This window comes from Hirsutella rhossiliensis (assembly GCF_020360975.1).
Source record: "Hirsutella rhossiliensis strain HR02 chromosome Unknown scaffold00002, whole genome shotgun sequence".
NCBI classification, from domain to species: Eukaryota; Fungi; Ascomycota; class Sordariomycetes; order Hypocreales; family Ophiocordycipitaceae; genus Hirsutella; species Hirsutella rhossiliensis.
The window spans coordinates 1239298-1257572 of NW_025408668.1; the positions used below are offsets into that span (position 1 = coordinate 1239298).

The 18275-nt window shown below is 57.4% G+C and overlaps 6 protein-coding genes across 6 annotated transcripts; 2 read left to right on the top strand and 4 right to left on the bottom strand.

Annotated features, from left to right (window-relative positions):
• Positions 1 to 289: 289 nt before the first annotated feature.
• On the bottom strand, positions 290 to 1028 carry HRG_01673 (uncharacterized protein; the record flags this gene model as incomplete). Its single annotated transcript, XM_044860144.1, has 3 exons — positions 290 to 336; positions 399 to 548; positions 599 to 1028. The coding sequence occupies 3 exons, from the start codon at positions 1026 to 1028 to the stop codon at positions 290 to 292; spliced, it is 627 nt and encodes a 208-aa protein (XP_044723777.1).
• A 780-nt stretch (positions 1029 to 1808) lies between these two features.
• Positions 1809 to 3815, top strand: HRG_01674 (kinase; the record flags this gene model as incomplete). Its single annotated transcript, XM_044860145.1, has 4 exons — positions 1809 to 2714; positions 2796 to 3038; positions 3084 to 3134; positions 3195 to 3815. 4 exons carry the CDS (start codon positions 1809 to 1811, stop codon positions 3813 to 3815), a joined length of 1821 nt encoding a protein of 606 aa, XP_044723778.1.
• Positions 3816 to 4244: 429 nt separating this feature from the next.
• Positions 4245 to 5993, bottom strand: HRG_01675 (major facilitator superfamily domain-containing protein; the record flags this gene model as incomplete). The annotated part of the gene is made up of 4 exons (XM_044860146.1): positions 4245 to 5166; positions 5247 to 5453; positions 5541 to 5580; positions 5636 to 5993. The coding sequence occupies 4 exons, from the start codon at positions 5991 to 5993 to the stop codon at positions 4245 to 4247; spliced, it is 1527 nt and encodes a 508-aa protein (XP_044723779.1).
• Positions 5994 to 8470: 2477 nt separating this feature from the next.
• Positions 8471 to 9392, bottom strand: HRG_01676 (core histone h2A/H2B/H3/H4 domain-containing protein; the record flags this gene model as incomplete). The annotated part of the gene is made up of 3 exons (XM_044860147.1): positions 8471 to 8659; positions 8753 to 8884; positions 9282 to 9392. The coding sequence occupies 3 exons, from the start codon at positions 9390 to 9392 to the stop codon at positions 8471 to 8473; spliced, it is 432 nt and encodes a 143-aa protein (XP_044723780.1).
• A 1518-nt stretch (positions 9393 to 10910) lies between these two features.
• HRG_01677 (uncharacterized protein) lies at positions 10911 to 12635 on the top strand (the record flags this gene model as incomplete). The annotated part of the gene is made up of 1 exon (XM_044860148.1): positions 10911 to 12635. The coding sequence occupies one exon, from the start codon at positions 10911 to 10913 to the stop codon at positions 12633 to 12635; it is 1725 nt and encodes a 574-aa protein (XP_044723781.1).
• A 1645-nt stretch (positions 12636 to 14280) lies between these two features.
• On the bottom strand, positions 14281 to 15544 carry HRG_01678 (chorismate synthase domain-containing protein; the record flags this gene model as incomplete). The annotated part of the gene is made up of 2 exons (XM_044860149.1): positions 14281 to 15451; positions 15510 to 15544. The coding sequence occupies 2 exons, from the start codon at positions 15542 to 15544 to the stop codon at positions 14281 to 14283; spliced, it is 1206 nt and encodes a 401-aa protein (XP_044723782.1).
• Between the last annotated feature and the right edge of the window lie 2731 nt (positions 15545 to 18275).

Genomic DNA, 18275 nt, shown 5'->3' on the forward strand with positions numbered 1-18275 from the left:
GGGTTTTTGTTTCTTTGTCTTCTTTGTGGCCGCAGACCGTTTCTGTGGTCTGCGATTGTTGGCGAGTCTCGTCGTCGTCGTCGCCGCCTCGGGTACATTAGGCTCGTCATGGGGGATTTGATGAATGATGGTGCTTTGGTCGTTGCTTGCCGCTCCAACAGTAGCATCCATGACGGAAGCAAGCCCCGTATCTCCATCCACTGTGGCCATTTGTGTTGGCGATGTCTCTGGTGGCTTGTCGGCATCGCTTCGCTGGCGCTTTTCACGGTGCCCTTGGTCGTCATCGGCACTACACTCTGAGGCCTTGCGCTTCCCGTTGCCTTGGGCTGGCTGCCCCTGATCAACGCCAGAGGGTGACGATGGAGCAGCCGGCTCAGATTGTGCTGGAGAAGGCGTACATAGGTGGGGGGGGGTCGGCATCTTGGATTGGCTGGTGCTGGCAGGATCCGTCGCGTCGGCAGGAGAAGGCGCGGGCTTGGACTGGGGGTCACAAGCCTGGAGACGGTTCTCTCGGCGACGGCGCCGTTCGTCGGATGGCAGGAATTCATCTTAAGCTGGCTTTAGAAAATAATTACCGGACGAGGGGAGAATTACGAACCCAACGACGGCTGCTCGCCATATTCATTTGGCGCAAGAAGAGACGCGTACAAAGCAACAATTGAGTCGAGAGTTGCAAAGAGGTTCATATGCATCAAGCGGCACACCTGGTTATCGTCCAGGCTGGTGAAGCCGCTGCGGAGAAGGATATAGATCTTCCTGCGAAAATCGTCGAGTTCCTTGAGCCGTAGGTCTCTCCTCTCTTGCAGGCGGGCAATGAATTCGTCCTTGTTGGCAGAGTCGCGTGCAAGCTCAAAGACATCGGCATGGAAGGCGTCCGGGTCCTGAATGAAGGTGGGATTCGGGACCTCGTTGAAGCGCTGGTGCAGCTCGCCGAACAGGTCCGCTTCGCGACAGCCGACATTCCAGAACGGCCACTGGTACTCGGGCTGCTGTTCAAAGTCGACGACAGGGGCTTGTCTCCAAGGCATTTTGGCTGTTGCAGTTGCGGCGGTGTGGCTGCTAGAAGGTGTGGGAGGAGAGGGAGTTGAAGCTGTCACGACATGGAGAGATGAGCTTGACGTCACGTGCACGCGTCCCAGTCCTCCACCCCCACACGGACCGCATTCGTAGTTCGTACTAATTACGCATTAGCCCCGTCGCGGCCCGTCGCGGCCCGTTGAATAATAAAATAAAGACGGGCAGAGAGTTTTTCTTTGTTCCTTTTTTTTCCTATACTTTGTATGCAATCTCGCTTCTAATACAAACGCACGTTGAAATGGTCCAGGCCCAAGACTTCAAAGGACATCGAGTATATATAAATGCAAGCCGAGATGTCAATCAATGGATTGAAGACAAAGGGCCCGGGAAGCACGTTCAGTTCGTATTCGTTGTTCATGTGATAGAGCGTCAGTCATGTGCCGACGGAACGATGAAAGAACAGTACTGGACACATTAAGACGTAGTATGCATAGATTGCAGCCTGGAGATGACTCCGAGGCGCAGCCAGTAAGCTGGCAGTCGTCGTGCACGTTTGAAACCGGCGCGTATGCACAAGTGAGCTGTTGGTTGGCGGTTTGCCGTGAAGAGTGGCTTGAGCGCCAATTTCGATTCATGTCCCGTTTCACAGCCTCTTTCCCGAGCATATTTATAAATTATAACAGTCATGAGCAGTGCAAACGCGGTCTTCCGCTTTCTTGCACCAAGAGCATCCGTCGACACACCAAGTCCTTCAACTCGTCTTCACCTCGTCCAGCGACTAACACATCACCATGTCGACCAGCCCACCAGGCCCGAATCAGAAAAGCCCTCCTCTTAAAGAAGTGGATAAGCTCGAATCCTCGACCAGTCCTCATCCAGGAGACTATCTCGAGGCACGCCTCGCAGCTCTGGAAAAGGGTGAGTCCTCGACCAATCCTCATCCCACAGACTATCTCGAGGCTCGCCTCGCGGCTCTGGAGAAGGGTCAACCTCCGGCAAAAGCTCAAGCCCCAAACGGCGTCGAAGCACGTGCTGCTGCTGCTTCTAGAGCATCTGGCTCTAACCAGGCTGTGCGTGACCTCGTCGCCTCCCCGGGCCGCCTTGAGCCACTGGGCAGTCCCGCCGCGATCCAGGATCTGCCTCTTGATGCTCTGTCTCTCGACGTTCGAGCCATCCTCTCTGCTCCTCATGTCCTGATTCGGCCTTCCCAAGACGACGAGGCCGTCGTGCCGTTTCAGTTGCCCAACAGCCCCGGCCAAATTCTCTGCGTCACGCAATCGTCAAAGGAGGCATGGTTCTCGCTTGCGTGGCAAGTGGTCCATTGCGATTTCTATTACGACGCCAGCAGCGACTGCCTCGTCCTAAAGAACCTCGGCGCAGTCCTCATACACGCTGTCCCGATCCTGAGTGACAACAAGCTCGACCACGGTAAGCGGAAAGTGCTGGGCCCCCGTGCCGCCTGCGTCATCTCTCCCGGCCCATGGAGAATCTCGTCGCCAGAAGAGGAGGCAGCCGAGGCATGGGCAGATATCCTCCTGTTCCGCCGACGCTTCATAGCGGAGAAGAGCAAGCCGCCTACCGGAGAAGCTGGTCTCAAGAGGAAAAATGTTACCCTACTCGCTGGCGCGCCGAAGCGTGTCCGCAACGATGCGAGTGAGGGCGACCGCAGCGTAGTTTTGTTCGCCAACCCATCAGAGGTATCTTGTCCCTGCCCTGCTCATTACTTAGGTCGTTACCTGCGTGCTTGCATATTCAACTCAGCTTACCTCGTCGACTAGAGCAAGATGGCTGTTGTCACTGACGGCCACCCTTTGGTCGATTTTCAGCCCGGGGAAACCGTGACCATCAGATCACTTGTCGAGGACAGCCCCAAGGCAGAAACTGAAGACAGATCTCTGGACGTCGTGCGGCACTCTTCTGAGAACTACTCGCTGTCGCATCTTCGCGACATTGCCGCCACCAAAGACTTTTCGTCCGTCTTTCGTGCAAGCCATCCCGTCTTCGGCCATACTGCAGTCAAGGTGATCCGGAGCCTGAAAGATCCGCCGTCTCTATCGATCCCGAAGATAGCGCAGATGTGGCAGAGCGAGGAGCGCCTCATGCGGGAAGTAAATCACGTAGGATACGCCAACACTTCGTTCCGCTTAATCGCCTCGACTAAGACGTTATCATTCTAGCCCTCAATCATCAAAATATTCGGGTCGGACGCTCGCCTCGCCTCTATCTATATGGAGTATCTGCCTTACCCCGACCTCGCGGCATCGATAAATCGCGTACCAGGTCACTTGTTTGCCGGCTCGACTGATGATGCCAGGCGCGTGCTGGGCGACATGGCCTCGGCACTGGCGTATCTTGAGGGAAAGGGCATCATTCATAATGACATCAAGCCGTCGAATATCCTCTATGAGCAGGATAGAGGTGCGATCCTTATCGACTTTGGCCTGGCCTCTACTCCCACTGATACCCTTTGCCTCGGCGGAACCCCTTGGTATATTGCCCCCGAGTTCCTCGACGAGAGGAAACGAGAGCCGGGGAGCGACGTGTTTGCCTTGGGCGTAACTCTCTTGTACCTCTTGGGAAAGATCCCGCTACCCGATGCGACGCAGCGGGGGTGGATCATTGCGAAAGTCTTTGGATATGACTCCCACAGACAACTGATGAAGGCGTGGCTCGAAAAGGTCAGAAGGGTGGGGGACCAGCTATCGCAGGTCGGCATCGAGTCTGTGGTTGAAGAAATGCTGCATGCAGACCCGCAGCAAAGAATACCTGCTCGGGAAATCGTTCAGAAGCTCCGCTGAGGAACTGGCCCGGAGCGACACGGAGCCATGGCATACATGTATGGGCCTGGGCAAACCCAGTGCCTCGAGACCCTGGAACCGGACAAGCTTGCGGCGGCGGCGGCGGCAAAGGAAATGGCCCGAGGCTCCCGTCGCCAAGCATCTATCACGGGCGATGACCAGAGTGCTTGAGGCCGACCAGGTTGGCTTCGTAGGGAGAGTATCTAGTTTTCCAAAGCCCTGTCTGGGTCGATGAGAGGGTCTTGGACCTCGCAATGCCCCATGGTATATCATTAAAAGTTTCTAATTGATTCTCCAATGACTTTGTCCGCCTTTCAGGTGATGTCCGTATTTGTTTCCCGCATACCGCTCGTGAAAATGACTGAAGTCTGAATATATATACAGGCATATTTTATTGCTGTTATGCCAAAGTCGAGGGTGTGATCGGAGTCACTCTGCGACCGCTGGGAGCGGCGGCAGGCGTGCAACAAAGACTGCCAGAGCGGCGATGCAGCAGAGAAGAGTGACGCCAAAATACGGCAGGCCAATCCAGTATCCCCCCAGTTGCAAGCCTTTGCTAAACAGCCACGCAATGACCGGGCCTGAAGCGAGTGAGCTGAAGGCCAGGACCACGCCGATGAGCGTGTAGAGCCGTGCCGTGTGCTCCGAGTCGATGAGAGTTGTGACGAGAGCTCTGCAGAGGGACTGGAAGCCTGAGCCCAAGGTGAAGATGACTAGACCAGAGACCACGGCGGGTAGAGATGGCCACGCCAGCAGGAACGATCCGAGAACTAGAAGCAGTGCCGATGATCGTGCGAGCATGACGTCTTTGGTCTCCGGACGACATCTGAACATGAAACGTGGCGAAACCATAATCCACGAGCATCCAGGGAGAATGACGAGATGGAGTAAGATGTTGATCAAGGTCCCGACCGAGAAGAGCATTCCGGCACGCGACAGCGGCCAGTGGAACCGCTTGCTTAGGTATTGGACGGTAAAGCTAGCAGCACTTTCGGTGAAGCCCTGAACGCAAAAGGTGAAGACGAGGGCGACGATGGCGCCGGAGCGCAGCATGGCGGTTGAGCTCCTGAGCTCCGCCATGGTCCGGGACAGGTGCCGCTTGACGCCGCCTATGAAGGACCCATGGCTCCTATCTGTCTCGCCATCGCATTCATCGGGAATCGAACAAGGGTTCTTGGCTGCGCGGAGCGTCTCGGGCACAAAGGCAACGCCTGCACAGCCGGCGACGACCAGACCAAGGCCACCCAGAAGGGGTATCCAAGGAGAGTGCTGCATCAGCTGCGCCGAGACAGGCACGGCTATCAGGTTGGCGAAGAGACCGCCGACAATGACCATGTAGAACGCGTTGGCCCTGGAGAGATCAGAGCGTTAGGCTACGCGTCGAGAACTGGATGGGCAAGGAGTCGGACATGCTGGACGCATTACACCTACCGAGTGTCAGCCGTCTCGACATCTGCAATCATGGAATAAACCATGGAGATCATGACGCTGCTCCCGCCGCCGACAATCTGCCAGGCAGCAGATGTCCAGATGGTCCAGATGGGAAGAATGTTGCCCAGTCGCATGGCCATCATCATCCACACTAGGGCAATGTTCATGCCCGCGATAGACAGGGCAAGGACTGGTCGGCGGCCAATTCTGTAGAGCATCCATCACGATCAGTGCCGGGCCCGGCCGTGGCGACTGAAGGGTTCAGAAGTGGAGAATCAAAGCACACAAGCTGACCTATCGGCAAGGAGTCCGTATGGAACTGCGAGAAAAAGGCCTGTAAAGACGATGAATTAGCCTCGGGATAAGAAACGGCGCATTGGTCGGCATACTCGGAATAGCCTCCACCATGGACTGGATCCCGACAACAAAGGACAGCTCTGCCTGGACAGCGTCGCCCTTGCACTCATTCTCGCCGACATGGCCGCTCAATGCGCCGACGCGAAGCTGGCGCTGGCAGATGATGTCCTCAAGGACACGGAGCGTTGGGATGGCGAGGAGGCCGCTTCCCATGGTTATGACGAAGAGGACGGCCGTCAGCAGCACCGTCACCCTGTGGAAAACCCTCGGAAGCGAGCCTCGGTTGGCTTCGTTTTCTTCGGCGGGGCAGCCGTTTTGGATTCGTTGGTGGCCGGACAGGAGCGGAGAGGCCTCTTCCTCGATACTGTTGTTGCGACATGGCGGCTCCATGGCTTTGGGTGACCGGGAAGAGAGGGTCGAGTCCAGGCCATCCGATGCCCGATGCTGCACGAACTGTTTTGTACTGTCAAGGTCAAGGAGGCAGAGCCGATGCTCAAAGGGGAGGGAGGAGATAGGGAGGAGATAGGCACGTAATCGCGTTGCCGGTCAGCCGCTGAATAGAGCGCAGGGCTGTGGGCCGAGTCAGCATATTGACATTTGACAACAAGACGTTGGGCGTTGGCACGATTATCAAGAAGTCCTCCGGCTCAGAGTGGGTGGGTGCATAAGTTACGCAGCTTGGCCAATGACCAAACTTGGGCCAAATCAACGAGATCCGCTCTCACCCCGGAGTCCCGGTCTCGGTGCCGCTGTCGCTTCTCTGTGGGTGTCCGGATGTTTCCACCTGCATCGGTTCGTGTGCCTCGATATTAAAGACACCTAAGAGTTGATTAATATCGACACACACGTTCTAGGATTGACTGGTGACTTCTTGGGCCTATTCGAGGTGGCTATGTCGACGGGCATGGCAAAAACGCCTCTCGGACCGCATCCGGACCCTGCGGGCGAACGAGGTGCTTCGGGAAAATCGGTTTACCATATGCCACTACCCTAGGTGAGTGCGAATTGATAGTTAGAATAGGCTGTTCCTTCAAGCTTGCGGAAGCACTAATACCTTTTGCAGAATATATACATATGTACACGGCGTGTTGATAGAGTTCTTCTCGACCTTTTACGGCACTCTCCCTGTTATGAAAGACTTCGTCCATAACGACAGTTGCCCGAGCAAATGATGGCATCCTCAAGCCTCACCCACCACGCCTACGACGGTAGTCGGCGTGTATTTTAGCTTCCAGATGGCGTCTCTGGCCTCGACATGCCTATTTTGTTTGTAAGTTTCAACGATCTTTCTTTCCTTCGAGTCTCATTCCATTTTATTTCCTCTCCCAAGTCATAACCAACGCTTTTCTCCACAGGACAACTGCCAAGTAAGCAACCTGCATCTCTGCACGAGCAGCATGCCTTACACGCGGCGTCATCTAACGCCAAACGCCGACGAGGTCGAGTCGGAGGATGCCGGCGACAAGGACCCGTCGATCCGCCTTGGATCTAGCAAATATCAGCCTCGTACAGCGAGTGTATAGTTGGAAGCTGGTAGACGGGATCAACCGCCAAGGCCCGCGCCAGACGTGCTCCGAAACGTTTCCATATCCGTCCTTGCCGGCGCCAAAGTGGTCACCTACGGCAGGACAGGACGGGAAAGCAGGACGGAAAAGCACTCTGACACGCGTCAACCTCATTCCGTCAGTGGCCAAGATGCAACGCCATGTCCGCCGTGGCAAGAGTACCGCGATCGCCGTCCTGCTGCGCCTTGTCCCATTGTGATCCGGCTCCATCACCATCGACGGCCTCGACTGCAACCAATCCCGTGCCAAGCTCTGCGGCCCCAGATCGTCGTCCTGTCGCGAGACGCGTGCCTTTCTACCCTTGACGGTGCGCTTTAGCCCGGGATTTCTCAGACGCAGCCAACATGGACGACGTGCCAAAGGTGGGCTCCCCATTCACTTATTGCCACTTACTAGACACCACGAACGACAGCTAAACGCGCTTCTTACTCTCCAGCGTCGATGCCAAGACAGAGGGGCGAATGGAAAGACTCATCAGGCCGCGCAGTCATCGCCGTCGCGCACCAGTTCCGTGGCGCCCTCGACTTTGTCTCGGCCGTCATAATAAAGGAGGCATCTGCGCAAGAGTGTGGCAGCTCGGCCGAGTTGCTGTCTACTGACTCGGCGTTCCAAGAGCCTTACCACAAGTCACTGGAAGCTTCGTAAGGATGACTTTGATAACGAGTGTAACTCATTCACATCCAGCATGCTTCCCTTCGCCTCGAAAAAACCCTCGGCCCGGACCACTCATGCCTTTCGCCACCGCTGGCAGAAAAAGGCCCATAGGCTGCGGCGGGCGCGACAGCTTCATACGAAAAGGATCAAAATTTGGCGTGGATGCATCCACCGGTGCATGCACTGCCGAGCAGAAGGAAAGGAACCAGTTGGTAGGGTGGCGCGCGCATGAATTGCAGTCCCTATCTCCTCGTCTGCCTGTATCCCAGTGTATCAAATGGCCATCACCAATTCTTCGTCTTCCGTGCCTGAACCCTATCATCCCTTTTGTTGTACATGGCGCGCGAGGGCAGAGCCGGTCGGGAGAGTGCTTGTGAGGTTTCGACGCCTGGTTGCTTTTGCCCGGTGCGCGGGCGTCCCCGCCGGATCAAATCGCGCAATTATTCAACACCGACCGAGTTTCCTCCTCCTCCCATGTCTTCCTTGCTAGTCTTTTGGTGGGATTGCCCGGTGGTAAACTGACGCCTCCTCTGGAAAGCAACACGCAAACCCAACAATTCCCTTTCTGTGCGCAAACGGCACCATGCAGCCCGAGACCGTAAAAAGCGAAACGGCAACGATCGAACGCGTGACGTGTAAGGAGGGAGCTCATGCCTCGAGGGCCTTGGCCTTCTTTTTCTGTTCAACTTTGAGTAGCAGTGCGCGGTTGATGTGCGGCAAGACACCGCCGAAAGCAATCGTCGCGCGGATGAGCGTATCGAGCTCTTCGTCGCCTCGGATAGCAAGTTGAAGGTGACGGGGGGTGATGCGCTTGACCTTGAGGTCCTTGGCAGCATTCTGTAAAGGGGAAAGCAGGTCAGTATGGGGGAGGGTGGCGACGGAGCGTTGACTCATATCGCAGAAAGGGGGGTGTCTGGTGGAACCACGTACACCTGCCAGCTCGAGGACTTCTGCGGTCAGGTACTCCAGCACAGCGGTAACGTAGACTGCCGCCTTTGCTCCGACGCGCATCTTGTTCTGGGTATTTTGCTTGAGGAAGCGCTTGACGCGACCGCAGGGGAACTGGTTTGGATAGTCAGTCAGCACGATCAGATCCATGTCTTTAGCGAGTGACGGAAGCTGATGGAACCATGGGTCAGGGCATCGTTTGCGCACATCGAGAAGCCGAGTCTTCAACGATGACGTGGCGCAAGCACGCTGGCAAGCCTGCCATGGCGAGAGCCGAACTTGCATGCTAGTCGCGCAGGCTAGAGACCGCCGTTGCTAAAACGACACGCAGTTCGCTTGTCCGCCGCCGGGGCCACAATGCGGCGAAGGGAGGAGTTGGTGACGCGTCGAAAATGCGCGACAAGGGGCGTAGCATCGCGGGGCATGGCCTCTTGATTCCTTGAACGCGGCGGCAGACAAACGACGAGATGAAATTTGCAAAGAAAAAAGCCAAGGCAGAGGGTCGTCTAACCTGCAGTCCAGCGCGTGCTGAGTGGCTCTGCTGCTTCTTGTTGTGGCCCTCGGCGCTCGTCTTGCCTCCGGAGCTCTTACCACCGGATGACTTTCCTTTGCCGCCGGGCATCTTGAATATCGGTTGGAGACGGGCGAGGGGACGCGAAGCAGGAAAATTCGGGGCGAAAAATGGACGGATCGGTGTCGGAGACAATGCCGGAGGGTAAAACGCGTTGGCAAGCAGTCAAAGTTGATGGTGGATGCAGTACGATGCGTCGGGGTGGTGGCGGATGGTGTGGGAGCGGCAGAAATTTAGCGTGGAGAGGAGGTGAGATGCATCAAAAGTTGTTGTTCTGGCGATGTACAGTGAGCGGCGTTGGCTCGCGCTCCTGTTCGCTGGCTCTCCAGTGGCCTGGGGTGGCTGGGCTGCATGTGTGCGACCGCTGAAGCCTCTGTTTCCACAGCGCCCACGGCTGCCAAAGTTTCGGCGCTTTCAGGCGGCGGCCACCTGCTTAGCCGGAAAAATCTGCATCCCGGCTGTGACTCAGGAGCGGGTCTGGCGGCCGAGGTTTTCCCGATGCGGAACACTGGGCTTGGCCGGCACGGGGGAGAGGGCGTCGGTCGGCTCGGGTCGAATAGAGACCACAAAGCAGCGGGGATCGTCATAAGTGGTCTCCAGAGGGGGTTGACGATTATGAAGAGTCTGATAGAGCTGATGGGGACAGACCTGGGCGATGCCGGCTCGTTGCTGCGCATTGCTTCGTCATTGCCTCGAGAAGGCGGGAGGAGAGCGGTCGCATGCGGCAACACAGGCTACTGCTTGCGTCATTGCTGGCAAGAGTCTCGGGGGCGTTACCTTGCAGGATGAGAGATGGGTGGCAGCATCTGCGTCGACGGCTGGTGGTCTTGACTTGATGCTGGGCGAGGCGAGCTGCCAGTCCTGTATCTCTCGGAGGCTTGTGGATGTTTGCCTTGTCGTTGATCAGCTCCATCAAAAAGAGCGAGCTTCCAGGCCTCGTGATTGGTGGCCCAGGCCGGAGCTGCTGTTGACCCGCTGTGGCTGCGCCGAGGGCGCATGTGGCTTGCCGTATTCCTTGCTGAGGTAAGGGGAACTCTGTCGCACTGCCAAGGGGATGACTTCATGTCCATCGTCCTTTGCAGCATTAACCTTTCGGCCAGAAATAAACCCTGCTCGAATCTTCTCCTGCTCTTCGCTCAAAGCACAAGGCTCAAGGTACACGGTCGCAAAGAAGCGCCTGCAACTGCACCCGCCGATTTCTCACCTCTCCGCCAAGGTGGTGTTCGTTCGTTGCCTATCGACTAATTGCTGGGCATCTCTTCCGAAGGCTTTGTTCGCCAAGCCATCTCCCGGTTGTGGCCTCTACTCGCTCCGTCAAAGCCTCTGGATGCGCCCTTGACCTGGCACCGAGATTCAGACAAAGGGCTTCCTTGCCGAGCACAATGGACGTGCATCGACACAAAGACGGCTGCGAGCAATGCCTCGTTGATCCCAGGAATGTCTGCCAACACCCGTCATTCACGAAACATATATTCATAGGTCTCGCCGTACTCGTGTAACACTCGACCATGCCCATTCAATGCATCACCGCCACCCGCCTCGTGGCTTTGAGGACGGCGACTCAACGAGATGCTTTTCAAACAATCCGGTGCCGCCTTCGGCCCGCTCCCAGCTCAGATTGGCCGCGTGAGTCTTCGCGGCAGTGGCTCTTTCACGGGCAACAACGAGACCACCTTCGATCATGGACAGCTGCCGCAGTTTCTGCCTCGCATCCAATGGCCCGATGGCCACGTGGCCCAGATACTTGGACGACATACGTCGGCGCTGGGGACCGGCATAGACTGGACTGTTCGGTCTGAGGTTGAGGACCTGCGCGACAGGGTGACCTCCATCTATTCTTGCTTGGCCCCTATGCCGTCGTTCGCGAGCGGACTCTACGACGAAACGCCGTGGCTGGCCCACGTCGCCTTTATGCACGATATCCTGCACTGCTCCATCTCGAACCAAATCCCCCTCGCCGAGCTCGAAATGTTTGCCCTGCTACGAACCACATCATACGGCATGTTCGAGTCCATGGCCTGGCTTTATCCCTGGCACATTCCCGGCCCTTGCGGCGATGACAAGTTAGCCGAGGAATGGAGACCCGACTTCAGCATGCGCATGAAGGTGGGCGAGTTTCAGGAGCCGGGCTCCGACGAGCAATACTACCAATCCCGCATGTACGGCCGGCGATGGGTCGTGGCCCCCGTCCTGTGTGGAGAGGAGCAGTGGAGCATGACCATCTTTGATCGTTGCCAGGGGCACTTGTACATATTCGACAGCGGCGACGGCCCGCGCCGGAGCGAGCGCATCGAGGCCTGCGTGCACCTCTGGGTTCGCTTCTGGAACTGGTTGCATTTGCCGTGGGACTTTCAGTACTTTGTCCCCACCGCCACCAGGCAGACCAGCGCCAAGGACTCGGGGCTCATATCCATCGCTTGGCTAATGTTTGTCCTTCGCGACCAAGTGGGCGGCACCATGTCTGTCGACGATGTCACAGTCCGGAGGGCAGACGTAGTAATCACAGCCGCGGATCCTGGTGTGGAAATCGAGCCCAGCGACTTGTGTCTTCGCGACTGGCTCCCTGACGGGTGCAAGCTTGCCTATGGAGGGCTCATGGCCGTCAGAAGAATCATCAAAGCCATGGTATGCAACGAGTTGGGCCTCGCGCATCACGAGGTCCTCACCAAGGAGTTTCGCAACTACGACGGGCGCGTCCCGGGCATCATTCCCTCGGCCCTGACGCTCCTCCGAAACATGGGCACGCAGCTCGCTGCTCACGATAGCATGCTTCCGCCAGACTTGTTCTGGACGGCGCAAGGCGGGCCTCAGTTCGCCATGGCGCAGCGAATAGTCGCTGGCCCATACCAACACGATGCACCGCGCAGACACAGGCCTCACACGCAACAACGCCGCTTCCGCGTCGAAGCGACCCCGGACGCCCTAGCCCGGCGCACGACTCAAGAGGTTCAATGGCCGGCCGGCGTGCCCTTTACCGCCGAGAACCCCGTGAACCGGCCCGCTTGCGGCGCGGAGCTCGAGGTGGCGGGCGTCGACACACGGCGTGATCTTGACACCTTGTTCTCTCTGCATTTCGACGCCACTCTAGCCAACTGCGAGGCGCCACAATTTTGCCAACACCTGCGGCGCCCCCAGCGCATCGAGCTGGGCGATATCCACACCCAGCGGCATAGCAGCGGCTGCCAAGTCCTGAAGCTGCATCTCGTAGTAGGTTTAGGAAGTGAATCAGCGAGCGAGGGCCTGACGGTGGATATCCCGATCAACAAGCCCGGACTCGGAAGCAAGGTGCCCTGACCTTGCATTGGTAGGCTCGGCGAGCTCAAATTACAAGGAGAGAGATACTTCTAATTTTATATCCTCCACGGCTCGTGTTTCATGCTTTTGATATTAGCAATATTACGATCCGAGTGAGGAAATAATCGAAGGCTTCGGAGTTTAAAGCGTTCAAGCGACAAGTTCGAATTCATTGGTGCGTTTGATAATGGGGAGACGGAATCACACGTTGCTGCGAGGTTGGAGTTCCGGGTGGCTGCTCCTTACTTGCTCACCCGGCGGTCTCTTGCCAGGAATCGCAAAGAAAGCGAAAAGAACAATATAAAAGCTCACCGCCTTCTCTCGCGAAAAGGGATGATTCACTGCCATTTCCTGGAGAAAGCCTAGCTATATCACGTCCCGCGTGCCCGTCTAATTGTCAACGGTGAGCCCCCGGCAAGCGCTGGGCAGTCCCGGCGACCCAACCCTGCGGGACCCGCCGTGACGGCGCATCTATATGGAAGCGCCGGGACATATTAATTACATGCCCCATGCGCACTGTGAAAAAGGGAGCATTGAAGGGTCGATCCGAGCCGGGGGTACGTTCTGGAACGTTGCCACGAACAGGAGAATGGGGCGGCTGCCCGGGGGGGGGGGGTGCAGAATTCACCCCGTAGGAGGCCGTGAATCAGTGGACCAACCAACGGGAGAAGGACAGGCCTGAGGTCTGCCGAGCGCAGGAGGCCGGGAGGGAAGATGTGGAGAGAGGAGATATCAGATCCATGGTCCGCAGGACGCAGAGGGCGATGCTGGGGTTCCCCTTTTGCCGGGGCGGTAATTACAGACACAGTGTAGTCGGAATGCGCAGTGCTCATCTCGTAGGTAAAACAAGGTACGGATACCTCACCCTACATATATGTACATTATTAGACGGAATATGTACAGCAACTTACACGCTTCTGCGACGCACAGCATATCGACATGCAGCGTGCATGCGGCGGTACGGAGCCATCCGTCGTGCTGCGTCTGTGTGCTACTGCCCCTTGCTTGATGGCGATGAGGGAAAATAGCCCACCTATGTATTGTACAACAGTAAATAGATCATACGTGCTCGCTCGGATTGGGGCGTCGACGTGGCCAACCGGCTGGGGGCGGGTTCCTGGATCTCTTGCTGCATATCCAACGAAGCATGTAGCTATTTGTATCGTCAATAATTTACACAGACACTCTCAGCGACCGCGGGTGTGTGGTATATTCACACCGGCGCTCTGATTTGAGTCAAGCACCTTTTCTTGTCCTCCCCGAAACGCCGTCAAGAAGGCGGTAACTATACGGATAGCGAGCAGCTGAGAAAAAAAAGAAGGGGGGCGGGAGACATACGACGGATGTGACATGGGCTTGACCCGCCGGGAGGGGACGCAAGCTGGGCAGGCGACAGATTTGATTGGCATAAGCATTTCCACTACTAGCTTGCTGCCCAGATGCATACGGGATAGAGCATGGAGGGCGTTGGACTCGGGGTTTTTTTTGCGCGCCAGCGGCGATACTTTCTAAACGGCGTCGTCAAACAACCCCTTTGCGAAAGAGACAGGAAAAAGAACCCGAGAAGAAACGAAACACCGATATTCCTCGCACAAGGCTCCGAGCCCAAAAGGGAAGCAATGCATGTGATTTGATCAAGAGCCCATCAGCCCTGGGCGCCAGGGGCAGCAGCCATCTGGCGGCCGACGTGGCGGGCGTGCTGGGCCATGAGGGCATCGGCAACGGCGAGGGCGGCCATGGCCTCGACAATGGGGACGGCGCGGGGCACGACGCAGGGGTCGTGGCGGCCCTTTGCGGCGAGGACGCCTTGGCCGGCGGCATCGTAGCGGGCCGTGGTCTGGTCCTGGCTGATGGTGGCGGGGGGCTTGAAGGCGACGCGGAAGTAGATGGGCATGCCGTTTGAGATGCCGCCCTGGATGCCGCCCGAGTTGTTTGTGCGGGTGACGAGGCGCGAGCGGGGGATGGCGGCCGCCGAGGAAGACGAGGCCTGCTCGTCGTCGTGGACGGCAGCGACAAAGGCGTCGTTGTGGCGGCTGCCAGTCATCTCGGCGCCGCGGAAGCCGGAGCCGACCTCGAAGGCCTTGACGGCGGGGATGGAGAGCATGGCGTGGGCGAGGACGGCCTCGAGCTTGTCGAAGCAGGGCTCGCCGAGGCCTGGGGGCGCGTTGCGGACGACGCAGGTGACGGTGCCGCCGGTGCTGTCGTGGCGGTCGCGCAGCTCGGCGATGCGCTGCTCCATGCGGCGCGAGGCGTCGGCATCGGGGCAGCGCACGGGCAGGAACTCGTCGACGCGCTGGCGGGTGACGGACTGGACGAGGGAGAGAAAGGCGGGGTCGTCGGGGCCATCGTCGGGGAAGAGCTTCATGGCGCCGACCGAGGAGACGAAGGCGACGATTTCAATGCCGTAGGCCTCCCGCAGCCACTTGTCCGCGACGGCGCCGGCGGCAACACGCGCAATCGTCTCGCGCGCCGAGCTGCGCCCGCCGCCCGAGCTCGCCTTGACGCCGTACTTTTCCAGGTAGGTCCAGTCGGCGTGGCTGGGGCGCGGGTACAGGTCCATGGTGTCGTTGCCGTAGTCGCGGGGCCGCTGGTCCTCGTTGGGGACGGTGAGGAGGATCGGGGTGCCGAGGGTGCGGCCGGCCTCGACGCCGCTGTGGACAGTGACGAGGTCCTTTTCATCGCGCGGCGTGGTGATGGCGGATTGGCCGGGGCGGCGGCGGTTGAGCTGCGGCTGGATGTCCGACGCGGCGAGGGAGAGGCCGGGGGGGCAGTTTTCGATGATGCAGGAGACGGATTTGCCGTGGGACTCGCCGGCGCTGGGCGGTTTCTCACGTTAGTTGGATGGGCACGGAGAAGGGGAACGGGATTGCGTACGTGGTGACCCGGAAGAAGTGCCCAAAGGCGGACATGGTGGGCGGCAGGGGCGGTCTTCAAGTCTTGGGTCTTTTTATGCGTGTTGTTGGCTCACGCAATTGACAGCCGATGGGGCGCCGCAGGAGACGAGGGACAGAGGGCAGGGCAGAGCAGGTCCAGGAAGCAAGGAGTGACGCTTTCAGTCGAGGCGAGGTTGGCTGAGATGAGGCTGCCGGGGATGACGGTTGCGCCGATGTCGGGTCGTGAGGCGCTGGACGGACAAAAGTCGAACGCGTCCGGGCCGGGCCGTCTCTTGCGCCGGCACTTCAAGTCCCTGGCGGATCAACAATGCTCCGGCTCAATGCCCGCTGATGATTGACAAAGGGAAGTACGGTACTCGACAAAACAGCATCGTTATCGAGTCCTGCGCGTCAATTGATTATTATAAATGACGAGATTCGAGAAAAAGGCCCAGCGATTTCGGCTATCCAATACGGGCTGAACCGCGAGCATCCATGACCCTGGAGTGCTCGCAGCGTTAGCCCCGGATACGGACGGAGCGGGCTACCGGCCTGCCTGCCCCGCCCCCGCCATCCAAAAATTCCCTTCGAGAGGGTGCCCTCTTGGCACGTCATTTTGCTAGGCAAGAGTAGAGTGCACTTCAGCAGGTGATGCTGCAAATGACTGTTATAATTGACTGTTTTGACACGTGACACCTCTCGGGCCGGGCCAGGGAGCGGAGCCCTCCCAGGGGCTTAGTGAGTGGGGGATCGTTTTTCTTTGTGCTGAAATGGGGAGCAAATGGTGTCGGTCAGACTGGGTGCTTTGTGATTCCCTCGCACATAGACGAGCCCAAAAGCAAAGATGAAAGAGAGATGGCCTCGTATTAGTATTTCCTATGCAGTACGTATCCATTTAGAAGTAGTATGTACATAGACGTGATATGATGATATTACGGCGCCGGACGAAATATATGTCGTCCCATGATGAGTGGAAGGGGGAGGGTCTGGTGATGAAGTCGTGTCCTGGTGATGCTGTCCCCCCCTCTTATCCCATCCCGGATGGCGACCACGAGGACGGGTTCGGGGTGGGAACAGGATTGGCTGCCTCTGCTACAACTAACTTACCTTTAGTCTGTACTGTAGTTCCGCCGTGCATGTGCGAGAGCGTGCATGTAATTACTGCACGGAGTATGTGGGCATGTTTCCAGTGTGCTTCCAGTAACCCGAGTTGGATGCGGGTTGTGCAGTTACCTCGAGCACCTACGCATACAGAGGTATAAGTTAGGCAGCAACTAGGATGCGTCTAGTCATACAGATCACGATATCAACGCTTAGTTGTAACGCAGCATGACAACATGTCCTGTTACCGTCAACCTAACTATACCCAGATGCTGACCAGGCGCCGGTACTTTGCAGACACAGTGCGGCTCCCATCAGGGCTTCCTTTGCTTGCCGGTGATAGGGAGTGATGCATCGACGTACAGTAGCAACAAAGACCACTTCGTCACCACCGTCATCGCCTCTCATCGCCATCCATCATGGTCCGTCGTTCCGCAGACGCTGCAGAATTGGACCCCGTCATCGAGTCGGAGGAAGCCGGACAAGCATGAGATGGTACGAAGTACGGATACAGATAGAAAAAAAAGGAGGGAATGAGGTGATCTGGTGAGTCTTCACAAAAGCACAAAGCGCCTGTATGGAGATTTACTGTGGGTGCAGGCGAGGCCGGCGCCCGGGACCTATGCCCCGGAGCCAAGGCCGGTGCCGAACCAAGGGCCCCCCAGGACCAGAAAGAGATGAAGGCTGGCCGTAAAATGACGCACTGTACGAGTATGAGCTTGTGCGCTCGAAGATACAATGTCACGATACAGGATCATCAGGAGATGGGAGAACCACCACCAAAGGCAGTACAGATTGGACGAGACATCAAGGGGGCAGACGCGAAATTTGTCCATGGCGGTTCGAGGCCTCACGCGTCTTCCCTGCCGGCCAGGTGGTAAGTTAGACTGCTGGTACGGAGTAAAAGTCAGACAAGATGCACGCGTGTGTGAATGGTGACTGAAATGCGACATGGAGCCGCTTCGGCGTACTCCGTACATATACACTACTAGGGTAATTAGCATGCACATTCGGTATGCAAACGGGGGACGGGCCGCAGCTTGGGCGGCTGATGTAGGAGAGTGACGAGCTTACACGGACGCCCTCGTTTCTTTTCCCGCGTAAAACGGACGAGGCGTGTCATGGTCAGGGCAGGACGTGAAGAGGGGGTTTATCACACATGGCGAGAGCAACTCTGTTCGATGGAAATGGAAAAGGAAGGGGGACAAAAAGCCAAGGATAATAGCATACGAAGTACATGGCCAGCGGACAGGGAGGGAGCAGCAGCATGGATTCATCGCGGCGTCCCATGGATGAGCTTAACCATGCCTGATGAACCAGATGCATCTCGCGACACGAAAGGTGCTGTGGCTTCCCCGTGGCGGTCTGGAATGGGCGCAAAAAGGGGCCATTGACCGAACATGAGCTACCTGCCGGTCTAAGATTGTCATTACAGTAAACCCCGTTCCCTCTCACTGATTGACTGGCTGAGAAGGGGGGGTGAAATGACGAGCCCCCTTTGCCCCCTTGCCCCTTTCCGTGCCCTGTGTGCGTGTGTGTATCATGACCCGAGGGGCGTCGAAACGAGATGATCTCTCTCTCCATTCAGATTTGGCCTGCACAGCATCTCCAAAGATCATTAGCCCGCGTGTGATGAACGAATATTTTTAGTGCAGCGTCCGTCGTT